We start from the raw sequence: 13,158 nt of genomic DNA, 5'->3' as shown, positions 1-13,158 counted from the left end.
GGAGGAGAAACAGGAGGGAAGATCTTCTGTCCGCTGATTCACTCCCCAAGTGACCGCAATAGCCAGAGCTGGGCTGATCTGAAGCCAGGAGCCAGAAGATTCTTCTAGGGTCGCCCATGCATGTGTAAAGTCCCAAAGCTTTAGGCCATCCTGGACTGTTTTCCTAGGCCACATGCAGAGAGCTGGATGGGAACTGGGGCTCCCAGGATTAGAACTGGTGCCCATATTGGATCCTGGTGCACGTAAGGTGAGGACTTTAGCTGCTAGGTAACCGCACTGGGCCCTGAAGTTTCAACTTTCATGTGTTCAAATGTGTGTAATTACAATAGCTGGATTTTTAAAATCCATTCTGGCGATGTGTTTTAACTGCAAAGTAGTCTACTTATTTTAGAATGATTTTTGATGCAGTTATTTAGACTGATTTATAGTATTAGTTTACTTTCATGCCTTCCATCTACCCCAAAATATTTTCTCTTTCCTCTGTTTTCTTCCTGTCCATTTTTTCTCCTTGTTGTATACATGGAGGCTTCTTTGCCCCCTTTGTACAAGTTTATAATCTTTTTTCTAGTCTTGCAAAGGTAAGGCTTACAACTTTAATAAACATGCTTACTAAAATTCTGATGTCTACTATATTTTTTCCAGCCTTTCTAAATGTTTTGAAGTAGCAAGGGTTTTGGACTACCTAATCAGTGATATTGCTAGAAATGAAAGCCTCCACTTCTTCTTCAACACATGAAAATTTATTTTCTCACTACTGTTTCAAAGTCATTCCCAATGGTTATAAACATCTCCTTCTTGCTAAACTTAGTGGTCACTTTTTAGTCCTTATTTTGGTTAAACTCTGGAACAAGTGACAATATTGAACACCTCTTCTTCTCTGGTTTTGGTTTTTCCCTTCGCTCTGATAACTGAATTATTTAATTTCCCTATATCTTCAGCCATCATCTTTAAGCCTCCTTTTTGCTGTTTCTCTTCTTTTGTCTTTCTTTTTAAAAATTATTTAATTTGAAAGGCAGTGGAAGTGGGTAAGGAGAGAGAGGAATTTCTTTTTTTATCTGCTGTCTCAACCATCAGATGTCCACAAAACCAGGTCTGGGCTAGGTGAAAGACAGGAATTCCATCCTGGTTTACTCTGGGTAGCAGAGGTCCAAGTATTAGGGCCTTCCACTGCTGCTTTCTCAGGCACATTAGCTGCAACTGCAGCCAAACCACTGTGCCACAATGCCATCCTCTCTTTAATCTACCTATTAAGTCATAGCGATCCTCAAATCCCTATCTGGGGCCCTCTTCTCTGATACCTTCTTTCAGCCATTCTCTGCGATGGCTCCAAACACCATTCAAACGTCAATGCCTCCTGAACAACATCTCCAGCTCATTTCTCTATCTGAAGTCAGGCATGGCAGGACCAACTGTTTTATGACCATTTTCACTACACTGTCTTTTAAAAAAATTATTAATATAAATAGAACAGATTTCCTGTACTTCATAAGTACAATTCTATGAGGATAACTTCCCAATTGCCCTTCTTGTCTCCCTCTGCTTCTTTTCATTATTTTTTGCAAAGATATAATTTTAATCCATTTTATATTTATTGGCTTAATTCACCAATAACCATAATATTCACCAAGTAGAAAGTGGGAAGACCATAGTTCAACAGGAATATAAACAAGGACCAAAAATGACAATCATAACACAAGATGTCCATTTAATTCTCATTCTCTATTATAACTGCCACATACTAAATAAAATTTGTTTTGTTTTTGTTTTTTGGGTTTTTTTTTTAGATTGGCTTATTTCACTAAGCAAAATGGTTTCCAGTTAAATCATCTTGTTGCAAAGATGGGAATTCATTCTTTTTGTGGCTCAGTACTATTCCATAGTGCTTATATCTCACGTTTTCTTTATCCAGGCCTCAGTTTGATTGACATCTGGGTTGATTCTACATCTTAGCAGTGGTGAATTGAGCTTCAATAAATACGGGAGTACAGATAACCCTTTCATATGCTGATTTAATTTCATCTGGGTAAATTTCCAGGAGTTGGTCCACTACAGTATCTTACTCATCAAACAACATGTCTATTTTCCTTTTCTACCAAATCTGTTTCAGCTTTAAATTCACATTTCAATAAACAGCTTTACCATCCACCTGCAATGTCATCAGAAACTCTCAAGACTCATCCTAGTCTTCATTCTCCCTCAGACCTCATGGCTGAGACACGTCTTAAACCAACCTACTGTGTCCAGTTCCCACACCAAACTCTAAACCAAGCTCCCAGTCCCATTTCCTTAGAATATTCTGAGTCCCTAACTTGTCTCTTAGTGCCTATTTTTCTTTCCTCTTACAACCTACATTCTACACCACAGCTGGCTTGACTTTCTAAGCCTTCTCTAACCAAACCCTCCAAAGATTCTCACCACTCTTGGGATAAGCAAATTCCCTAATGCAGCTCCCAAAGTCTTCCTTGATCTGGGCTCCCTTCACCCTGATGACAGCTCTCGCAGGCTGATCTCATCTCTCTAGCTAGATAGGACTTTGCAATCTTTCAGTTTCTCAAGAGCTCCTAGCTTCCTTCTGTACCACCTGGAATACTCTCTGATGTTCTCATCCATGGCCAAGTCCTAACCACTCATCAAATTTTGGCTGAAATTGTCCTCCTTCAATACTGTATCTGGCCTCTGTTATAAACTCAAATGTGTCTCCCCCAAAATCCATATGCTGGAACCCTATCCCTCAAGGGGATTGGATATGAAATAGGGTCTTTGAGGAGTGGAGTCCTAAATTACAATGGCTGATGTCCTTGCAAGAACATGAACAGAGAGATGGCTGCTCACAGAGAGATGGTCATCCATTCACCAAGGCAAGAGGCCTCAGGAAAACCCAGCCATGGAAACACTTAGATCTTGGACTTTTAGACTCCAAGTTTGGAGAAAATAAATTTGTATTATTTAAGCCATCCAGTCAGTGGTATTTTGGTAAGGCAACCCTAACAGACTAATATAATCCCCTAAACTAGGTTAGATTCTCTTGTACTCTCATTGTATCACTAATCACATTTAAAATTACCTGTTGAATATCTCTTTTCCATTCTGGGCAATAGATATCATGAAAGAAGATGATTTTTTTTTTTTTTTTTACTGTGCTCTGCAATGCCTAGAAGCACAACACACAAGTGCCCAAGGAATCAAAGTAGATTCTCTATGCCCATGGTCCATATACACTTCAATCAACAAAGCAGAAAATAAAATGAAAAACTTGGTTCTTCATTCACACCAACCTCACTGTAACTGTGCAACAGTCACATGTGGCCACTGTTCAGCTCCACAGATGGGGCAGACTGCAGCACACTTCCATCATCACAGAAAGTTCTATTGTATGATAACACTGTAGGATGAGGCATCCAAGAACTTCGAGTCAGGATAAAAGTTAGCCAAGTCAAGAAAGGCAGCGGGGGATGGCAAAGACCATGTGCAATGGATAGAACATTAGCATGTGACTGAGTGGTCTGCCACTGCTCCAGTGTGAGCTGGGGAGGGAGGTGAGAGAAGGAAGGACAAGGTCAGGTGAGGATTTCAGTCCTGTTGAGAGCTTGGAATTGATCCTGACTGTGAAGGAGCTGAGTAGAGAAGTGTCTGGGCCAGATTTGCATTTTAGATACATTACTCTGTAGGGAGTAAAAGCCTGAAGGCAACAAAACAGTTAGGGGGTTGTTGAAGTAGTCTGGGGAAGAAGGACCAGAAGGTGGAGAGGGCTAGAGAGGGAAGGACTGAGAAACAAGTGAAGCCAGGTAACTGACTGTGTGTAGGGTCGAGAGGTGGAAGGAGGCCAGCAAGATTCGTGTATACCTGGGGGGTGCTGCCATCAATTGAGACCAGGCAACAACAGGAAAAGCAAAGCAAGACAGGATGACTCAAATTTGGAGACACTGAGGTATTTGCAGGACCCGACACTTGGCCTTAGAGGCGAAGGCCTGGAAAAGGCATCCGGGCGGCTCTCTAGACATGAGGGTCACCAGTCAACAGGTGATGATGCCATGTGCTGAGACTGGTCCACCTGCAGAGGAAAGTGAGCCAGATTGTCTCAGCATAGCATTCACGGAGGAGCAAAAGGGAGGCCAACCAGGGAACAGAGGGAACAACACAAGGGATGGATTGTTTATGAAATTATCTCAACATTTTAGGAGGATTTTTTTTTTCTTCTGGACTCACACCAAGAATCACAATATAAATATGAGAGCACGTCAAAATGTATGTGGAAAAATAAAATTGATAGGTAAGTTTATTTCAGCACAAACGTTTCACAGAATCCATGCTTTATCTTATGCACACGTTTCCCATGAAAACCGTTCGTATTTGTTAAGTGATGTCTGTCTGCTGGTTTCTGAGCTCAGACGAGTTCCCTGTCATCCAACAGGGACTGGCTGGTTTGTAATAGTCTGAATGGAATCTGCGGGGATAGGAGTCTATCCTCTGGGACCCCTCATGCTGAGGTGGGCAGAGGAGAGAATGATAATCATGGCCACCCATATCATTTGCTGGATCTGGAGGGAAGCCACTTGATTTTGTCTATTCAGCTCAAAAACAGAAACAGTTCTGCCCTAAATCAAGAGTGATCCCAGACTGCTGGATGAGGCTCCTAAGTAATCCTGAAGGACTCATGGGCAATGAGGAAATGATATACGCAGAAAGGTTAGGCAGGAATGACTGGATTGAGATTTTCGCAATTTCTGTGTAGCGTTGCATTGTAACCCCATCCTCTTGTCTGTCAGTCCAGTAGGTGGACTTTCCCATGAGACACCTTTGTCTCATCGCTGGGACCAGAAGGAGGACACGCCATAAAGACATGGAAGCTCCATACGGAGGCACTACAAAGCTCCCAGAAAGCTCATCCTTTTAGTGGCACACTGAATGCCACTCTGTACATTCAATTAAAGACATCACCCCTGAGCATATAAAAGACCTTGATATACAGAGAGACACCCTGTTCTGCTTTTAGCTTTGCTTTCCCTCACCCCAACATATGGGTCCCAACTTCTCTGGCCTCCTCCTACACTCTCTCTGCTCTCTCCTCATGGGCCACTCCAGCCCACGTGTGAAGGTGAATTTATATTCACTCTCTTTTAACTAAGTCCTGCTCTCTCTTGTACCCTGTATGCATGCTTCTGCTTTGAATTTTCATCTCAGTGGGGGCAGGCACTTGGCATGAACATTAAGCTAGCTATATCCGTAACAGAAATAGCAACCCTTTTAGAGCCGGAAAGGGGACAAAAGGTGGAGATGAGCTGCTGGCTTGAATTCCAATCAGAATGTTGACAGCTTTTGTGCTATCAATTAGCCAGAAAATTCTTCCCTGAGGCTCTTATATAACTTGCTTCTCAATACTCTGCTTAATTTCAATTTCATTTTTTTGCCTTAAGAGTCATAAAGCTGTCAAGCAACTGAGGAACTCACTTGGAGTAATCATTTCTCCTTACCCACCCCACCTCTCAAAAAGAATTTCATTTGTTGATGATTTCCCAGTGCTTACCAATCTCATCCACATTTTTAAGAAACCTCTGCAAATCTTTGTCTTGATCGTCAGCCATTGTGGACCAGAATCCCTGAAGGGGAGGGGCAGTATAAAGGATGAAATTAATAACAATGAAACACTAAAGATGATTGTCAAGCTAATAAGTCTTCCCAAACCAAGCCAAGTGATCATTTGTATGTCAGATTAGTGTGCATAAACGTCATGAGCAAGAGCAGGATGATTCATTTCACTCTGACTGCTAAGGCCAAGGGACACTCATTATTTGTGGCAACACTTCCGGAAAGCTGCCAGCCCCTCTCCCCGCTGGCAAATCGCTTGGCAAAACATTCCTGTAAAGCGGGCGTTATCTCCCGTGATTTGGGGACCTGCAGGAGGGAGGCCAGGAGAGTGGCTGACAGGTAAGCCAGGAAGAGAGGATGCTAATGCCGGATGGCTCCATCTAGGAAAAAGTTTGCACCTGGAAGTGTGACAGGTGCCCAGGGATTCGGTATTTGCATATAAACATCCACACTTGTTTATAAGATTCTGGACTGAAAAGAAGCTACCAATGGGCTGAAGGGATTAGAAATGGATCCCACAGTGTTCCAGTTGACTCTGCTTCTTCCTGGCTATTTTGGGCTTACCACTTCCCAGTTGTTTCTGGGTCAGAGGGCCAAATGGTATAGCCAGTAGCACCAAGAAGTTCACTCAAAAGCCAGAAAGAGAGCATCCAGAGGCTTGTGAAAGAAGCTTCGGCTCTCCCCACCCGCCCAAGATGCTCAGTAAGCCTAGTGTGGGGCTCAGCAATGCATATTTGATTTTGGATTTCTATTTACTCTTTTGAAAGTCAGACAGATAAGCAGAGAGTGCTCTTCCATCTGTTGGTTCACTCTCCAAATGTCTTAAAATAGTTGAGGCTGGTGTCCCACATGGGTGACAGGGCCCCGAGTCCTTGCGCCATCATCATCGGCCACCTTCTAGGGTGGGCATTAGCAGGAAATTAGAACTGGTGACCACGCAGGCCATGCAACCCAGGTACTCACGCAGGGTGGGAGAAGGAGAGTATCCCATGTTAACTGTTTCACCAATCACCCCCTGCCCCCACTAAGGTGTAGTGTAGCCTCTGTGCAGGTGATTTTCATTTACAACGAGGCATAGGAGTAGAGGACACCCAGAATCAAAAACCAGAAATCACAGGAAGAAGCAGTGATCCTTTGCTCTGAGTCTCCATGACCACAGCTACAATCCTCCCAGCTCTGAACCTGTAGTCCTCCTCCTCACCATGGAAACAGTGACACAAAGGGCGCCGCGCTGCTGTGGGCAGCAGGCACGCACCGAGATGAAGTGAGCGGCACCCTCCTGTAAGACAAGGCCTGAGCCTATAGGCCGCGCGAGCGCTCCTGCTCGAATGGCAGAAACTCCAGCGGAACAGGTGCCTGCTGCGGAACCTGGAGTGGGAGCAAGGCTGCTCACTAGTGGCGACAGTGCCAACGCCCTGCCGCTGGGCACCGGCCAAGGAGGCGCCCACCGCAGGGCCAGAGTCCCCGGGGTTGAAAGTGGGCCGGGTGGACAGCCACAGCCAGGTCGGGGGAGCCCGGCCCGAGTACCCCGTCACGCGCGCGCCCCGCACTCCCAGGCACCGTGCAGAGGGACCGGGCGGCGCCGTTGCCCAGCAACCGCTCTCTGTGTCCTCCGGTCTCTTAGTCCCATGGAGATCCCGGACTGCTGCGGTACTGTGCCTTCAGCGAGGACCCAACCGACCCAGAGTCCTGCGCTCCGCTTTGCGGGCCGGTTCGAGGAAAAGTCCTAGGGGAACCCAGGGGCCACCCGCGGTACTGACCTGACGCTCCCAGAGCTGGACAGGAAGTGGCCGTTGGGGCAGAGGGTGCCGGGAGCCTAGGCTAGGTCTACAGGGAGGCGGGACAGGGGGAGGGGCCCGGTGACGTGGATGGAGCTTGGAGGGCTTCCAATTCTTGAGCGGGATGTCAAGTTCAAGACCAAGTTGGGAACTGAGATGTCCGAGGGCACATAAAGGTGGGGGAAGGAAAGTGCTGGTCGTCCGAGTGTGTATGCATGTGTTTAATACACTGCTAGTCTCTCAGCTTAATATCCTTGACCCAGAAGGTCAGCCTGCAGCTGAGAAGGTTTGAGTGTAAATTTGATTTTATTGATAAATGTGTGACCTTCAGAGAATTGGGTGATCTCCCTGACCCTCTTTCTTATCTGTCAAACAGGGAAATGGCACTTTCCCATAAGATTTGTGATGAAAAGGCCTGGAGCTTGGTGGAATACGTGGGTAGCGAATGTCTCAGGCATCATAGGATTTGGAGCCAAATGAGCTAAAGACACATCCATTCGTGGCACTACCTTAGAGATTCCAGTCTATTTTTACTAGTTGCTTTTATTTATTTGCAGAGAAATAGAGCTCTTCCACCCCCTGATTCATTCTCCAGTTGTTCCCAAACAGCCAGCGCTAGAGCAGGCTGAAGCAGGCAGCACCTCCCATGTCTCCTGTATGGGTATAGGGACTTCCGTGCTTGAACCATCCCAAGCTGCACAGCCCCAGGATGCTGGATCAGAAGCAGAGCACAGCTTCTAACACAGGCATGCTAACAGGGCCCAGTGTGCGAATGCCCACCCCTCCAGCCTGTTTTTTAAACAAATGTTGCTTTTGATGTGTTGAATTGCTAAGGTAAAGGAGGGGACAGCGGGGGATTCATTCTCAAGAGCGATTTAAGCTGAAGCCCAGAAACACCTGATAATTCTCATCCTATTTGTGGGTACTTTATTTTTTTCACATTTTACATATTATTATTATTATTATTGTTATTATTATTATTATTATTTTATGATGCGGCTCCCTAGGCTCCTGGTATTTCCCTTATCCCCACCCCATTCCCCCCTCCCCACCTAGTTCCTCTGTATCATTACTAAAGTATGGTTCTTCATACTCAGTCATATGTCCATCATTGTGGGCACAGACAATGGCAGAGAGTCTAGCATCCTATTGTCAAGATATAGTAAACAGTTTCATTGTAAGTCCATCTTTGTCTGGAAGTAGAAATGCATACTGCATTGTATTCTCACATCTGGGGACGTTAGTCTCCACTTCACAGCTACTGTACATCCCCTCAAATGAAAACTCATAATACAAAATCAACAATAGAACGAAAAATAGAAATTTACAATGCCATGAAGTTAAATGACATGTTACTAGCTATGACAGTCTCCATTACATAGCTATTATACATCGCCTTAAATGAAAACCCACAAAACAAAATCAACATTAGGAAGAAAAAATAAATTAACAACATCATGAAGCTAAATAATATGCTACTAAATGACTAACATGTAATTGAAGAAATGAAAATCAAGAACCTTCTTGCAGAAAATGATGCTACTGTATGATCTATGAGTCACCGAAGAATTTAATCAGAAGAAAGTGTTTTAAAGAGATGAAACTAACAGAAAACATCAAAACCTTGAAGAAATGAGAGGTGAGCAGGGCAAGAGGGAGCTGGGGCCAGAAGGAAAGTCTTGTGAGAGTTTTGAGTATTTGTTCCAAGTTTATATTTTGTGGGACTTTAGCAAGAGAGCAACACATTGACATATTTTTTTTCTTTCTTTCTGAGATAATCATTCTGGTTGCAGTGTGAAAAATAACCTGTAAGAGGGCAAGAGGGACATGAAAGACAAGTTAGGCCGCTGTGGACAACAGGTGTTGGCAAGGGAACGGAGATGAGTGCCCATTGGCAGAGAGAGAAGATCATTGGAAAGCCAAGTCTGGAGAAAAGACTATGTCAGGATGTGTCATGATCCATTCAAACTGTGCGTTATCCACGTATAGGGATGTTGAGCAAAGCCATGCTTGTCCTTTACTGGTTATTGTCCTCAGTATTCCAGCCATGCACACAGTGCATAGAAGGGGTTTCCTAGGTTTGTTTATACATGAATAGGTTCTGGCTGGGTCTGGATAGGGGCAGAAATGGTGGGGCCACTTTGGAGAAGCAGCCTAAGAAAAAATGTCCCTCACCTTGCCTTGCCTTCTTGCTAAAATGTGGACACCATGGCTAAAGCTGGAACTGCTGTCTTTGATCATGAGCCACAAGCTATGGGCTGAGGATGGAAGGCCAGTAGCTACAAGGAGCCCATGTCTTTGCTCAGAGCAGCCCTACCTCACCCCTGGCCCCATCACCTAAGTGCCTTCTACCCTGCCTTGAGGGAGAAGAGAAACTTTGAGCTCTCTCCTCCCACCCCCAGGCCCTGGCTTTGGGCTCCCGCGTTTGCCTTCTCCTTGCAATGGCCTTCCCTCTTCTACTCAACATCCCTTCAATACGCTGTTGCTGCTTTCATGTTGTTTTGTTTTTTCACTTTATCTGAAAGGCAGAGAGCCTGAGATCTTTCACCTGGTGGTTCATTCCGCAAAGGAGCGCAACAGCCAGGTCTTGGCCAGGCTGAAACTGGGATCCCAGAGGACAATCTGGGTGTCCCACATGGGGTGACCGGGACCCGAGTATATGATCCCCAACTGTTGCCTTCCAGTGTGCATGGTCAGCAGGAAGCTGGATGGCAGGCAGGGTGGGGACTCAAACCCAGGCCCTGGTGATGGTGGGCCTGCCCAACAGCATTTACACACGAGAGACATTTATCTTCAGCAGTACACTGTTGTGTTGGGTTTTCTGTCACTCCCAGCCAAGCCTAACTATGGGAGGCATTACTCATTCACTTGGCTAACATCCTTTTCATGTTTATAGCTAAATGTTTTTCATCCCCAGTCTAAAGAATATAAATGTTATTATACTCACATAATAAAAATGTTAGTTTTTAAAATAAAACGTGTTAAATTTCGAATGCATTTGGTCCCATGGGCTCTGAATTTCAGAGTAAATTGAAACTGAGGTCATGTAATTAAGCCAACGAGTTAAGCCTTTTTTATAGTTACAAGTTATATGATTGGGCCTAGCATGGTAGCCTAGTGGCTAGACTTGCCTTGCATGCACCAGGATCCAAAATGGGCACCAGTTCATGTCCTGGCTGCTCAACTTCAAGCTCCCTGCTTGTGGCCTGGGAAAGCAGTTGAGGATGGCCCAAAGCCTTGAGACCCTGCACCTGCGTGGGAGACCTGGAAGAAACATCTGGCTCCTTGCTTCAGATCGGCTCAGCTCTAGGTATTGTGGCTATTTGGGGAGTGAACCAGCAGATGGAAGACCTTTCTTTCTGTTTCTCCTCTCTGTAAATCTGACTTTCCAATTTAATTAATCAATTAATCAATCAATGAATTAAAAATAAGAAAGGGAGTTATATGATCACTTTTGGTCCTTAAGTCATCTTTCTGTCTTCCATCTCCATTTATGCTCTCAGGATGCTACCCAAATACAGCATACTTTGCTGCTCAAATGGCTCTCATGTTGCCATCCTCCTCTGTCACTGAATTATCACCAAGCATGGCTGGCAAGTTTGCCATGATCTGGAACACAACCTTTGTCCTACCTTAGCTCACAAATGCGAAAGATGGATGCACAACGAGATTATGGAGGAACAGTGTGATAAAGGCAGTAGTGCGCTCATGCCTGTGCAAAGGGGAGCAAGAGGAAGGTCGTGTTAGGCAAAGCCACATGGGAAGAGCCAGCCTCCGTTGTTGATGTGGAGGCTGGGGAATGTGGAGGGTGCTAAGCAGAGGGGCCAGGGTGAGTAAACGTTTATGGGAAGGAAACCTTATGACATGAGAACACAAAAGAACGACAGGTAAGACTGGTGAGAGGTGAACACAGAGGAATGTGGGCGAAGGGTAGAAGGATCTGCAGGGAAGCGTTAGGAAGAGTGAGAGGGAGGGATGCAGTGAGGCAGCAGCAAAGCAGGTGATGATGCGACGGCTACTAAAGGAGACGGGAAGGCACCATCTCCTGGGGCCATGGTGATCAACAGCCTCGGACCCTGCCAGCTCGGCACAAGTCTGCCACCCTGGTGACTCCCACATGCATCCCTGTGGAGCCCACTTCAAACTGGGAACCCATCAGGACAATTAGAATCTCGGGAGTGAGGATTTTGCTGTATCACAGCTTTGTAATCCCAACACCTGGGGCTTAGCTGGAACTAAATAAAGATTTGTTGAAGACACGAGTTAACCTCTTGCTCTGCAATGAGAAAGGCCCCTTTGTAACTCAATCCAGATAGGAAAGGAATAAATGAGACAGTTTCCAGTCTTTTCAGTTTTGGGATTCCCAGAGTGGTCCACCCAGGAGGACAAGCCCAGTTACACTCACGTGACACTTTTTCAAATGAGTCTTGCTTTCCACAGAGGGGGTCCCTTTGTTCTCCCTGGGTGATGATGGGGAGGGCTGTCCACCAGCCTCCCATGTTCACCCCTTCCAGGCACATGGTAGGATCTCCTGTCCCTGTAGGCTGAGGCTTGCTTTGGCCAACAGAGTATGGGAAGAAGGGAAGTGGGTGAAAGAGCTGGTGTGTGACTCACCAGTGATCAGAGTGGAGACCATGTTGACCAACATGCCTGAGTGAGACTGCATGGAGCACAGAGGCCTGCCCCCCGTGGCTGTAGGGTACGTGAGCAAGGGACCTTTCTTGTGGCAATCCTCAACAACTTGTGCCTGGTTTGTTTGCACAGCCTATCATCACTCTGCTGTGTAAAACGGCCACACAAACCAATTATTCTTCATTTGTTATAGTGACAAAATCCGTGCACTTGTGCCTAAGTATGTATAGCTTGTGTTCATTGTGATTTACATTATATTAAATTTTGAAGTAAAGAGAGCATAGAGGCAGAGAGCTCAATGGCTGGGGTTGAACCAGGACCCAGGAACTCAGTCCGGGTTTCCCATGTGGATGATAGGGACCCACACAGGAGAGCCATCACTGCTGACTCCCAGGGTTTGCATTACTAAGAATCTGGGATGCAAACTCAGGCACCTGATGTGGGGTGTAGACACCTCAGCTGGTAAGCTAAGTGTCTGCTACCACGATTTGCAGCTTAGTGTCAAGTGTCTGTGTACTTTTATGTCCACTCGAATATGCAGAGGAAGACAAACTTTTAAAGCTTTGGTTACTTGGCATTTCAAATACACTTCTAAACCATCTTTATGAACCCTCATTCCCAACTGCCACTTCTATCCAGCTTAAACCCCTTATGTGGTGCTTAAGTTTTACTTTTTCTTTATGCCTTCCATAAAAACCAGAGAACATTTGGTCCCCTTCCACCATATAGTATATGTAAGATTCGCAGATTCTAGCAAGCCTTCTCTCCTCCCATTCACTTCGCATTCTCTTGTGTGTAAACAATCCTAGCTCTTGAACTTCTCTCATCAATCATACTTTATAAACTCAGAGGAGGTTCAAAAACATCTCTCTTCCAGGCTAACATAAAACCTGATGAATAAAATAATCCTACCTTCACAAATGGTGCACACGAGGTCAGCCGGAAGCCAGGAGCTGAACCGCAGTCTTCTTTTTAGAGAAAGCTCTGCGCCATGGATGCTGCAACTGCAAGTGCTTTGGTAGTTTTGTCTTCAAGATTCGGAGAGGGAGGAAATGGAAGGAGTTCAATTGTATCTTTTCCCTGCTTAGAGGGAATTCAAAAATCATTCCCCAAACATATATCATTTCACTAAAATTTTTTGAAAAAGTGGCTAAAATTCTAA

The 13,158-nt window shown here is 45.3% G+C and overlaps 1 protein-coding gene across 2 annotated transcripts in view; it reads right to left on the bottom strand.

Moving 5' to 3' along the window:
• Positions 1 to 5,582, bottom strand: part of TTC12 (tetratricopeptide repeat domain 12) — a 41,172-nt gene extending 35,590 nt beyond the window's left edge. For both annotated transcript variants that reach the window (XM_040977264.1, XM_040977265.1), the window contains exon 1: positions 5,525 to 5,582. In XM_040977264.1, coding sequence (XP_040833198.1) covers positions 5,525 to 5,582 — 58 coding nt within the window. The remainder of the gene's footprint in view (positions 1 to 5,524) is intronic.
• Positions 5,583 to 13,158: the final 7,576 nt, after the last annotated feature.

This window comes from Ochotona curzoniae, unplaced genomic scaffold (assembly GCF_017591425.1).
Source record: "Ochotona curzoniae isolate NIBS_2020 unplaced genomic scaffold, NIBS_Ocur_1.0 contig_2723, whole genome shotgun sequence".
Taxonomy (NCBI): Eukaryota; Metazoa; Chordata; class Mammalia; order Lagomorpha; family Ochotonidae; genus Ochotona; species Ochotona curzoniae.
Note: the sequence above shows the minus strand (reverse complement) of the source record. Positions and strands in the feature narration are given on the sequence as shown.